At 38.6% G+C, this 13,223-nt stretch overlaps 1 protein-coding gene across 1 annotated transcript; it reads left to right on the top strand.

Annotated features, from left to right (window-relative positions):
• The first annotated feature begins 237 nt into the window (after positions 1-237).
• LOC143732103 (uncharacterized) lies at positions 238-12,419 on the top strand. The gene is made up of 3 exons (XM_077222797.1): positions 238-327; positions 759-895; positions 11,339-12,419. The coding sequence occupies exons 2-3, from the start codon at positions 811-813 to the stop codon at positions 12,277-12,279; spliced, it is 1,026 nt and encodes a 341-aa protein (XP_077078912.1). The 5' UTR covers positions 238-327; positions 759-810; the 3' UTR covers positions 12,280-12,419.
• The last annotated feature ends 804 nt before the right edge of the window (positions 12,420-13,223 follow it).

Genomic DNA, 13,223 nt, shown 5'->3' with positions numbered 1-13,223 from the left:
AAATTGCCATCAGGTATGGTTTCTGCACCAAAACGTCAATATTTTGTTTTTAAACAGAATCTCGCGTTCCAGATGTTTTGCTCACCATTTCATTATAGTTTTTATTTTTTCAACACAATCAGCTGACAACATTTTGTTTTTAAATACGTAATTCAAGAATTCCCTGTACATTTTTGCTCTGAATGGCATATTTTGTTATTTGTATGCTGTCTTGTATGTACATTATTCACGTTCTGTGATTTTAGACAGTATATGTGGAGGGACTTTTATTTTGGTCTGGTGTTATGACATCATAAGACTGCACCGCTCTCCTCTGGCACAACAAAGGTTTGAGTTTTTGAACGCTTAAATATTTGAGGTGTTTAAATTGATACAAATCGTTCAGTCTACTCAGTTTTTACAAATAATCTGAAATAAACAGATTATTGTGCGAGATGTCGTGTGATGCTCTACAGTTCAGTTTTCAGTTATTGGCCTTTTTTCCGTCACTTCAGAAATTATAATCGAATCATGTAACCCCCATTTTTTTTTATATTTAGTTTAGAAAACCGAATTAAAGCATTAAATGAACTGGTAGTTTGTCTCGTAAATCGCTCTTTTAAGATTGCTATATGCAAATGCATTCATACGAATTAGGTTTGGATTATATATATATATATATATATATATATATATATATATATATATATATATATAAAAAAAAATTATATTGTTTTTTTTCCCCTAATTTTAAACATGGAAAATGTCCAAACATACAGGAACAAGAAACAATTGGTGAAACAACGGAGATCCATTTGACAGTTTTCCAAGATGGCATTTATTAAAGAGGAGACTGAAGAGATGAGAATTTCAGAAGCATTTAGAGTGAAACATGAAGCTACTGAGGAGCAAGAAGGTTGGTTTTCAAATTTAAACTAAGAACCCATTTTTTCTTAATTAATTTGTAATTTTCAAAAGTCATGTAAATTGACAAACTGAACATATGAATAATTATTAAAGATAATGAAGAATCAGTGCCACATTTAAAGCTGATTAGCTAAAAAAAAAATTGTCTTAATGTCATCATCACATAATCTGTACAGGGCGATCATTTTGCTCTCATATGCCCCTAAAAATCTATACGTGCGAACCGAAAAAATTATTTACGAGCACAATGTGCGAGTAAAATCAACCATAATCCCCAACCCGGCCCGCTGCGGTGCACCTCCCCCCGAGTAGCGGGCAGGACGCGACGCAAAGCTGGTGTCAATCATATGAAAGTTTTCTGGCAGGAAAAAAGCTAGTCACCGGAGCACCGGCAGAGATCCCGGTGTGCGTGTCGCTCAGTGGCCGCTTGAGCAGCTCATCACAAAAACAAAGAAAGATGTCAGCAGCTGGAGCGGTGAGACAGAATACAGCAGGGAGAAGATAAGGAGGTTTTGAGTTTTGCTAGCTGGCTATTTAGCTATATCAGGTGCCTTTTGTTAAACGTTCAACTTTTCATAAAATCGACGTGCTCGACAGTTTCACTTTTCGTCAACTGACCAATCACAGCCTGGATGTGGCGGGACATAAAAATTACATAATTGTTATTATAATGAAACCCGCATTATTATATTTAATTTCTCTCTGTATGTTTACAGCATTATGCGAGATATATTTTTTTCTTGAGAAATATTAACATGCAGGCTATCTACTGTAGCCTACCTAATATGTATCCAAATGAGTCAAGATTGAAATCAAATCCAAGAATTGAATTGAAATCGTGAAAATTGTGTTAAGCAATAATGCAAACAGTAGCCTTTAATAGTGCAGTAACAGCTGTCATGCAATTGCTACACATAGTTGATCTCACCCAGTCTGCAAAAACATTTACAGTGAGCTCACAGTCACACACATGACATGGTCTGTCTCTGTATTGTTCTGCCTGTGTAGTTGAAGTAATACCGTCTAATATGTATTGAATGTAAACTGCGGCTGAACCCTAGTATGCTGCTGTTCTTGAATTTATACAAGTTATAGCTTAGCTTCAACACTAGTCTGTTTTTTTTTTCCTCCGGTCTCGACTTGGTCTGTCTTGGTCTGGACTTGGTCTGTCTTGGTCTTGACTTGGTCTGTCTTGGTCTTGACTTGGTCTTGGTCTCTACTTGGTCTGTCTTGGTCTTGACTTGGTCTGTCTTGGTCTTGACTTGGTCTTGGTCTCTACTTGGTCTGTCTTGGTCTTGACTTGGTCTGTCTTGGTCTTGACTTGGTCTGTCTTAGTCTTGTCTTGGTCTTGGTCTCTACTTGGTCTGTCTTGGTCTTGACTTGGTCTGTCTTGGTCTTGTCTTGGTCTTGGTCTCTACTTGGTCTGTCTTGGTCTTGACTTGGTCTGTCTTCGTCTTGTCTTGGTCTTGGTCTCTACTTGGTCTGTCTTGGTCTTGACTTGGTCTGTCTTCGTCTTGTCTTGGTCTTGGTCTCGACTTGGTCTGTCTTGGTCTTGGTCTCGACTTTGACTGTCTTGTTCTTGTCTTGGTCTCGATACCCTCTGGTCTTGGTAGTGTCTTTCTTGGTCTCGGTTTAGGCGGTCTTGACTACAAGTCTAATGAATAGTTCTGATTATTGATGAGATAGTAGCATTAACAAATTAGAGACCAATGTCGGCCAATTTTCTTGCACAAAGATTTAATGAATGAAATCAACGCGCAAATATGAAACTGCTGTTTTGTCCGACTGAAATAAATATTACACCTGTGGTGAGCTATATAGCATATTATTACATAAAATTACAATGCCTATAGTCAAATTTAATCATGAATATATTGTTATTAACAGTAACATATGTTAATATATGAATATATTAACATACTAACAGTATACTATTAGAGTAAATTTTTTACTTTTTTATCTAATGTTATTATAATAATATAAATACTAATTCACTCATTTAAACTAGTTTCGCCTCCATGTTGTGGAAAGAGCCTCTGCAGTATAAAGATGCAGATTTCCACTGCACATGTGTGCCAATATGTTCCTACTAGCCTCCTCCTGAGAGCAACACGTTCCCCTTGTTCTGTTTTATTAAAGTGATTGTAAAGTGTGATTTATACTTCTGCATCAAATCGACGGCATAGCCTAAGCGTTAATACTGTTCAGTAGTCTTGTTTACATTAGGTGTGGCGTGGGTTGTTTGAGTGCTGCTGGTGTATCAGGAATCCGTTCCTGGTTCAAAAACTACATAAGCACCAATCACAGTAAAGTTTTTTGTGATGATGAGTGATCAGTTTTAAAAGCTGTTTTCAATGTGTCAAATTTTCAAAACATCTGTTTCGGTATTTTTAAATACTTCGACAAACTTTTAAGGTCAATGCTGAGTGTGCAGATTAGAGTGCGGATCGGGACGAATTTTTTTGTCCGAGCCCGGCCCGCGTCCGACAGAGCAGTAACCCAACCCAACCCGAGCCCGACAGGCATAAAGATATTTATGTCCGAGCCCGACCTGAGACCGACAGTTAAAATCCCATTTTTTTTCTCATACTAATGACACATGTGCGTTTGTTTGTGTGGAAAGCCTGCTTTTATTAAGCAACTGTAGGAAGACATTCGGAAATGTCAGCAGGATGAGTGCATCAGCGCGCACGGAGAAACAAGCGCACTTAACGCAGGCGCGCATGCACGTGTTTCGTTGTCACGGCTACATAAACAAATTTCCGCACACAGGAAGACAGATGTTATGGTAATATTTTACATGTATTTTAATCACAAAAACGAACGTTTGCATCACGTGAAAGCATCAGGCACGTTGGCTACCAACATAATAAGCGGTTTTAAATTTAAAATGTTCAATGCCATATCGCGCTGATGTGACCGAGCCCGACCCGAACCCGAACATAATTTCTAAATATCTGTCCGAACCCGGCCCGGCCCGTCGGGTACTGACGGGTCCCGTCGGGCTCGGGTCGGGTATCCATCCTCTAGTGCAGATACAAGAGTCATCACTTTCATAGTCCTCCAATGGTTTCACACCATAGTCGAACACAAAGAGAAGGAGCACACATGTAGTATATATGTATATAATAAATAGTTTGTTAAACTCTGTGTTACTTGAAAATTTTTCACTGCGCTCCAAAAAAAATGTGTGTGCTCCTAAATTTTTTCATTTAGGAGCACATGTGCTCCTTGGGAAGAACCTTAGCGTAGAACCCTGTATGTCATAATCACCAAATCAATCATTATGATAGGCACTGTGGAATATGCGGTTAAATGCATGCTTTTTAAAAAGATAAATGCAAATTTACAAGATGTAGAGCACTTAGTGTTGTCAATACCACAATACCAAAGTTTAGGTAGTCTGTGCCAATACCAGTTTTAGTATAGCAAAAATTATTTTATTTATCCATTTAAAAATAAAATAAAAATACTTGAGTTACTTATTAATGCTTATATAGTCATAAGTAAATAATTAATTAAAGATATAGTTCCCCCTAAAATGAAAATTTAACCATAAATTACTATAAAGGTTGGATTTTTCCTCATTTTTTAAATTAAGGCAGTAAGATCAATTTCCAAAAGATAAAGGTTTTTTTATTCCTCTTTTTAGTCAACTTTAGCATGGGTGTGTTCACTTATGCTAAGCACTGTGTGTGTGTGTGTGTGTGTGTGTGTGTGTGTGTGTGTGTGTGTGTGTGTGTGTGTGTGTGTGTGTGTGTGTGTGTGTGTGTGTGTGTGTGTGTGTGTGTGTGTGTGTGTGTGTGTGTGTGTGTGTGTGTGTGTATATATGAAACCTTGGATATTTCAGTAATAAAAATAAGTGCACTACCTTAATATTTATAATGGTATTCGGTAAATGTTTGTGTGACTTTTAGAAGTCATACATGTTAGTTAAAATGAATGTTAAAATGAAAAAATGTCATTACTTATGTGGAACACCAGAGATTATGTTAGGCAGAATGATAGTCTCAGTCTCCATTTACTTTCATTGCCTCAAACTGTCAGTCTAATATACTGCCAAACATCTCCTTTTGTGGTCCATGTAAGAAAGAATACAGGTTTGGAACAACGTGACTATAAACGATGACATAATTAGTGAACGATCACTTTAAGAATACAGGTTTGGAACATCGACTATAACTTACACTTTTCTGACTGACCATTGCGTTCACATGATCAACAGACATGTCTGTGATTGATATCTTTGAAACACACATTGCAGATTGCAACCTTAGATGCTTTTCACGCAAATATTCAAATATTTGTACACAAATTTCCATCAGGTTGTTCAAGCGGATGACGGTAACCTATACTAACCAACAGTAAATAAAACAAGGCATGCATAGAAAAAGGAGACGACAATTAGTTACGATTGGGCATGTCATAAATTTACTAGCCGTTTAGCTTGTAATCGCCAAATTGAATTCTATGCACAGAAGAAGAAATGCAGTATTTTTGATGAAGGCATTACGACGATGTCAAGCCCCATACATATGGGAAAGACAATGTCAGCAGGATTTTTGGGAGGTCGTAGTGCACCAGCCATTTGTCAGATGCCACATTTGAAATGTTATGTAACATTATTGACACAATCAGCGGAAACAGCCGATTAGTTACGTGGCTTTAATGTTTGCTACGTCAGAATTTATTCAGCAAATGCATTTTCATCTCCCATTATTCGCATGAACTCTTTTTCTAAAAAAAAAAAAAAAGTAAAAGAAAAACAGCTAATGATAACAGATACGTTCATGGGGATCTGATGGATCAGAAGCCCTGTTTACATCTCTGATGTGTGGTAAATTAGATCACAAGTAGACGAGGGAGACACATTCCTGTTTACACCTTCAGCTTTGTCCACTTGTCATCAGATTAACCAAAATGTATCTTATTACCAGGTGTAAACAGGGCCAGAGTGTTACCCATGTCAGCATTTGTTGCCAGTGTTCGGCACTTGTTTTCACTGATTGAACACAAAACGTGTGTTGGTTGAAGGTATTCGAGGATCAGGGTTAGGAAACCCTGATCTAAGGCTACGTTCAGACTGTCAGTCCAAATCCGATTGTGGTGCATATCCGATCAGAATTAGCTTATGTGAACAGCAAAAAAATATATATAAAACATGAAATGCTACATCCATATGTGGTTTGAAATCTTATTCAAATCGCATTTCTGGAAATCCGTTTCAGCCTTGCCTGCTCTGACTGGATTTCGCGCTACACATTTCCATGTTTTAAAATTTAAATAAGACAACATCTCTATTGCAAACCCCTCAAAGTTGTGGTTGTTGTTGTTTTTGGCGTATGCCTACCAACGCAACGCCATTGCCATAGAAACCAATGCAGATATTCCGGAAAAAGAAAGAACTGCATGGACACACAAATCGGATCTGAACAGTTGCGATACACAGTGTGGACATCAATAATTTTAGATCAGATACCAATCGGATACACAAATAATCGGATTTGGACTGACAGTGTGAAAGTAGCCTAAATCAGGGGTTTTCAAATAGAGTGATTGTGAACCTCCCCTTACAGTGGGTTAGGACAGCCGAGCCCCCCCTTCCCCAAAATCCCGCCTGCCTGCCCTAAGCCACACACGCCTCTGCCAGAAATGCCATCTATTGTGTGTTCCAGGCAGGCAATGGTGAGTTTCAATAAAAACTAGGGCTGCACGTTTTCAAGTTTTTCATTAACCGTTAACCGAGGCCCTTAGCGGTTAATACTCGGTTAACCATAGTGTACGCACCGCAACCCCGAGATACAGACACACGAGAAAGGGGTTGTTCATTTTTAACACCTTTAATAACTGCACAAAACATCTTGAACTTTTAGGTGGCAAAATATTGTTTTAGGCTACCTAATTCTGTGAATTACACTGCACAAACCAAAAGTACTACTGCCAAATGAAGAAGGGTCAGTTCTCCCCAGAACATAAAATATTCATTTTATTTTATTTTTCGTGTTCGCATTTATATGGAACAAACAATGGGACGTGGCAGTTCTGGAAGCGGCACTAAAACTTTCACAGAGACTTCAAACAGAATGCACATAGCCTTTCTTTAAAGTGAATTTCATTTTGTATTAATTGTATCTTAATTTTAATCAATGTTTCTTCAACCAATTGTCTGCAACCAATATAGCAGACATTAGATAATACGGAGCCGCCGGCGCGTGAACTGGAGCTCATCTCATAAACGAATTCCGAAACTCAGCGTAGGCTATAAGGTAGCCTAGTTGTCTCACAGACCTGAGAAATAAATCTATATTGAAATGTCAACTTTTAAACACAACAATTCAAAACGAAAGAAAACAGACTGCTCTCTGCTTATGTAATCCGTATGAAAAGTGCATTTCTCTCTGGCGTGTTCACTGCGAAGATCGCGAATCAGCATTGTCAACTTCATCTTTCCAGCTGAGTGAGCCTGGAAATAATTAAAATGTCTCCTTGCTATATTTGACATATTCATAATCATTACTTTTCCCTGTTCTTTTTGACAGCTTTTAGGTTATTGGCAGCGCAACCCAGGCTACATTGCATGAACGCGTCAGCACCGAAAACATGGAGATGGAGATTTTTTTTAAATAATCGCACAACCTATTTGATATTCCAATTAAATAGGCTACTCAGTTAGGCTACTCATCCCAACCAACTATTAAAAAAATGTTTACTTGTAAGCGGTCTTTTTACATGTTAGTTTTTTTCTGTGAGCGGGAATTGAAAACCAGGAGTGGACTGTTAGCGAAGTATTTACAGAATGCTTAGAGTGGAGAGAGGAACGTGCTTTCGCTCCACTCCAGGCTTTGATCACATCCCCCTCAGCAAGGTGAATACACCTCGTCTTTCCTTAATTTAAGACCTATTCAAACTAAAATTAAGACATTACACTATTTGAGAAATGAAAGCCTATTTACGGCCTTAAAATTATGAAAAGTGAACTTCTTGTGGACAATTCAAATGTCTGGGAGCGCTCTGGCGGTGCAAAAATGTATTACAACTAAATTCAATGCACGCCATTGACGCCACTTAACCGAGCAAAATGTTTCACTCGGTTAGGCAATTTTTAACGGTTAATCGGTTAACCATGGACACCCCTAATAAAAACTGATAAAATGTATATATTTTTTAATTTTAATATTGTATTTGAAGACATTTTATTTCCACAACTTTTTTAAAAGTGCATTCATAAACTATTCTTTGCAACAGCAAATCATTTCCAACTTTATGCAGGCCAAATTGAGGCTACTTTTAAATTCACTTAACATCAGCTAAGCCTAACCACAAGTCAACAAAACATGCTTAACGTGTAATGCAACGAGTAGCAATGTTTCGCCGATGTTATGGGGTTTGCCTGCCTTCGCTATACGTGACACGATAAGATGCTTCTGTCGCCTTCATGTTAGTAGTGCCAAACAACTGTATTATTCTTTTTTGTGATTGCAAATCATCACGCTTCCTCTCAAAAAACTCAACTGGCTTTTTCACTAAATTTGTGTGCTTAGTTTCAATGTGACACCGAAGTTTGTTTGGTCTCATGCTATCATTTGCTAGCACCTCCTTGTAGAACACACACACACACACACACACACAAACACACCCACACTGCGGCAGAGGTGCAGCCTCGGACCCCGACTACTCGGGATCATATTTCCTACGTTTTTGATGGGTCCTGTCTCATCCCTTAATGCTGACTTTTGTTGACTTGGGACAAGGAAACGATACATTTTAAAGCTAATACAGGCTTTACACACAATTACCGATATCGGGGGCTAAAGTCCTGGTCTGAATTTTGTTATGGCATCTTTTTATGAATAAAGGCCATTATCACTGATATAAATATAGCTACTGATGTCTCCATGACAATGATTTTCCCAAAAATTTAAAAAAAATTTGGCTAAAATATAACAACTTTTAATTTAAGTTAACTTCAAACAATCCTCACTTAAACCCATAATAAATGTCATATTTACTTGTAGGCTACCTATCCTGTCTAACAGGTATGAAATATACAGAAATTCAATAAAGTTATAAAACAGTTTGCACTGCATAAATTATAAATGAAATATAGATTAATCCTTATTAAAGCTACAAGCCTTCTTTAGTCAAGAGCAGTGAGTAATTTTCTCTGTTCCCTTTGTTCTTTGGTTAACTTTACTGACAGAGAGAATGAGTGCCGCTGTCACTTTAAGATCATTCTCTCACTACTCTTTACTTCTATTTAAGATTTTATTTAACTCATTTAAAGTCCCCATGAATTCAAAATTGACCATACTTACTTTGTTTGCCTAAATTGATCGTTTTGTGGTGAACAATTCATCCATGCAAGTCAATCCACACAAAAAATTTTTTTGGCTTCGTAATCTTTAATCAAAATCTGAAATTTCCCCTCCCCTCTGCATTGGAGGACCTTCCTTGATGACGTAGGTTTGACGGTTTGGGTGTCTGCTTAACATCCGTAACCACGCCCCTCCAACTGACAGTACACAGGCTGCCTTTGTGTTTGAATGAAACACCTACTTTTCTAGATCCAATCAGGTGCTAGTTGGAAAAAAAGCCACGCACACTATTTTGCCTCATTCAGTATTCCGTTTCTCTCGGAAATACGTCACAACACTGGAGAAAAGTCGTTTGCAACTTCCGGTTCACGGGGACTTTAAGACTGTTCTTGTGAGGATACTCGACAAAACGGACATTTTGGCATAAAAGTGTGAATTATTGTTCGTTCAAGCGTGAAAGAGAACTCAATACTGGCGCACGTTTTTCTGTGTGTGTGTGTCTGTGTGACGGTAGAGATCCACTTTTGCGACACGACTGTTGCGTGGTGTCGCGACGCCTCCCCACATTTGTACTTTGATGGGCGTCCCTGAAGTTTACCGCTAGGGGTGTGGTTTTGAGCCAGCGGCCAGTCTAGAACAGAGGACCTGCGAGAGACTTCCCCCCCGTCTACATATGCTCTGCTTCTATTGGATAGTCGCGTCGCATTCAACGGAATTCATTTGCATAAAGATGGGCATCGGCCAGCTTTTTGACGCGCAGCATTTTTCCAAATGAAGTGCCGCCTTCTCGGGATGCTTTGCGGGCGCGTTAAAGTCGCATGACGTCACCCATAGGAATAAAGTGGAGCGCGGCGCAACAGAAGTGTCGCACGGACAAGTGGATCTGCACCGTGAGTGTCAGGAGGACATTCACTGACATCGCGTTCTCTTTTCGTCTTGTCGCGAATGAATGTTTTAAAAGCATTTGGGTGAATAAGAGCGTGATCATATACAAACATGTATCGCATGCGTTGCCGGAATACTTTAAGCCCTGCGATATTAAAAGAGCTGCATATGGAGTTATTTTTTCTTTGCGTATCGCGCCTCCCCTGTGGCTCGTTGGGAGGCGCGCCTCACCTATTGAAAACCGCTGGCCTAAATCATTCCTAGAGCAAACTGGCAGATCCAGTAGTAATGAAAAGATTTAAATTGAACTCTGTCATGGAGACTAGCATATAAACCTTAATTAAACAGTTTAATAACTATTAAAAAGGAATTTATACCTATATTATAATATATATATTATTGCTGCAACAGCCCGGGTTGGAAAATGGATGGATGATTTGATTCAGCTGTAGGTGCCATCTCCTGGCGAGACGCGGGAATTCATTCAGTGTGCGACTCACAGTGCATTATGGGTATTATCTAGCTGTTGAGCGTACATCGGTTGTACTTTTGTTATTGCTTTGCATTGTGGGATTGAATGAGTGCACTCAATATCGTCCACTATTGTTTCGGACACCACTACAAATGGCTGTCCCCCTAAATTGTGCCCTATTTAAGAGTATAGGGGGACGATCTCGGACACAGCCCAAGACTTGAAATGGGTGGCAGACAAAGGAGACATGTTATACAAATAGTCTCACTCAGCTCCCTAGCTCGTGAATCAGTATATCGTGTACTTAAATTCAGGCACTGGTAAGGTAAAGGACCCTGGCTACACATTGGGACATTGATAATGCTGTTTCCGGCAACATGACAACATCCTCATTGCACAACATCATACTGGTATTTATGAACAACAGCAGAACTAATATCTTTCTGACATTATTTTAAAAATCATTTATAGTACATTATGATTAATACTTGTCGTTACATATACGTGCAACATTTCAGGTGTAAATAAATGATGTTCATTAACTGTCTAGCAATGATTGTTTGTGCTAAAATGGGAACATGGCTGGAAACCCCTGATTTAAATTGTCATAAAATAACTGCTGCGGGTATCTATTCTTGCTAATTTTCCATTAATCGGATGACAGAATTAACCTTTAGCACATTGAATACAAATAGTTGTTTAATGTCTGTTGCTTTAAAAAATTGGGGTTAACTTGAATTTTTCTGTTTTCACCATTCAGACCTGATGCCGCTTAAAGAGGAGAGTCAAGAACTGAATGAAATGGAGGAGAAACAACTGTATGAGAAACATGATTTCATAACTGAAGATAAAATTTGCTCGCAGCCTGAAAAGTATTTCTCACAAAAAAGAGGTAAGGCGACAGGATCTAAAAGATCTTTCACCTGTCAACAGTGTGGAAGCTCGTTCACTGCAGCACAAACCTTTAAATACCACATGAGGATTCACACTGGAGAGAAGCCTTTCACTTGTGATCAATGTGGAATGAGTTTCATACGTAAAATCACCCTTGATTTCCACATGAGAATTCACTCAGGAGAGAACCGTTTTATATGCCATCAGTGTGGACAGAGTTTCACGTCTGTGAAACGCCTCAACATACACATGATAATTCACTCCAAAAAGAGGCCCTACGAATGTTACCTATGTGAAAAGGTGTTCAAGTTTAAAAAGGACCTAAAGGGACATTTGAGAAATCACACTGCAGAGAAGCCTTTCAAGTGCCTTCAATGTGGAAAGGGGTTCATGATAAATAAGGACCTCATAAGACACATGATAAGTCACCCTGAGGAGAGACCTTTCAACTCCCATCAATGTGGAAAGGGTTTAAACCAGAAAGAATCCCTTGCTTACCACATGAAGATTCACTCCGGAGAGAAGCCTTTCAGCTGCAATCAGTGTGGAAAGAATTTCATACATAAAGGACACCTTAATACTCACATGAGAGCTCATCAAAAAAAGAACGATTTGAAATGTACTCAATGTGGGATGATTTTTACAAATAAGAAACTCTTTAACATTCATAAAAATGCTCACCCTGAAGAGCAGCATTTCCCCTGTCCTGAGTGCGAAATGAGTTTCACATCTAAAGGAAACCTTAAGTCTCACATAAGGATTCACACTGGAGTGAGACCTTACACCTGGGAAGATTTTCATACATAAAGGACACATTAAGTGTGACGTGAAAATTCACAAAAGAGGGAAAGATTTAAGGCCTGGGACATTTGCGAGTCGGTCGCCTGTGGATGACAGATATTAATGCGTTTTATTTTAATAAAGACACTGAACTTGGTAAAACGCAACGAACGTGTGTCACTCTCTTACTTTTTCCAAATAATGCATATCTCTTCAAAAACAATACAACTTAAACTTATATCATACACATGTAGAATATACACAAGTTGAAATGTTTCTAATAAGTGTTTTTCAACATTATGATGGAAATGTTGACGTGTGTAAAGCTCAATTATCATCAGCCTCTAATTTGCAGACTCTCAAGCACCATTGGAGGCAAAACATATCAGAGACTAATTTCAAAAAGTAGAATTAAAGAACTAAAGGAAAGAAAACTACAGTGGAGCAGGATGTATCAAGTGCTGGTATGTGATCTGTAACAATGTGAAGCACTGAATGTATATGAAAATAAACTGATAATATCCAGCCTTTGCTTGTGCCGAATGCATTTCATTTCTTGTGTGTGTGTTCGGGTATAGTTGCAGTGTTGGAAACAGTGACAATTTCATTTGAAAGAGTAAAGCCATGTCATGCTTAATGCTGAGAATTTGAATATTTGTAATGTGACGATCAGGTGCGGAAATTTAATTCAGAGAAAATCATAGGCTTGGGTGCGTGGCAGGTGGATGATTTAATTTTAACAGTGAATTTGGGTGACTTTACAGCTGGCATGTGTCTCTCTGATCCACAGTTCGAGCTCTTCTGGTTTCCCTTTTTAACTCTTTCCTCGCCATTATCCTTAAGCAGGACAGAAGAAGACAACTCCCCATAAGGCTGTCGGATAGTCTGTGCACCTGTGCGGTGTGTTCAAAGTTAGTGTACATATTTGTGACAAAAACTAAAAATGTGGATCTGTTATTGTGGACAAATTA

The sequence above is a fragment of the Siphateles boraxobius genome, unplaced genomic scaffold, assembly GCF_051911475.1.
Source record: "Siphateles boraxobius isolate OS27281-9 unplaced genomic scaffold, OSU_SipBor_1 9, whole genome shotgun sequence".
Taxonomy (NCBI): Eukaryota; Metazoa; Chordata; class Actinopteri; order Cypriniformes; family Leuciscidae; genus Siphateles; species Siphateles boraxobius.
Note: the sequence above shows the minus strand (reverse complement) of the source record. Positions and strands in the feature narration are given on the sequence as shown.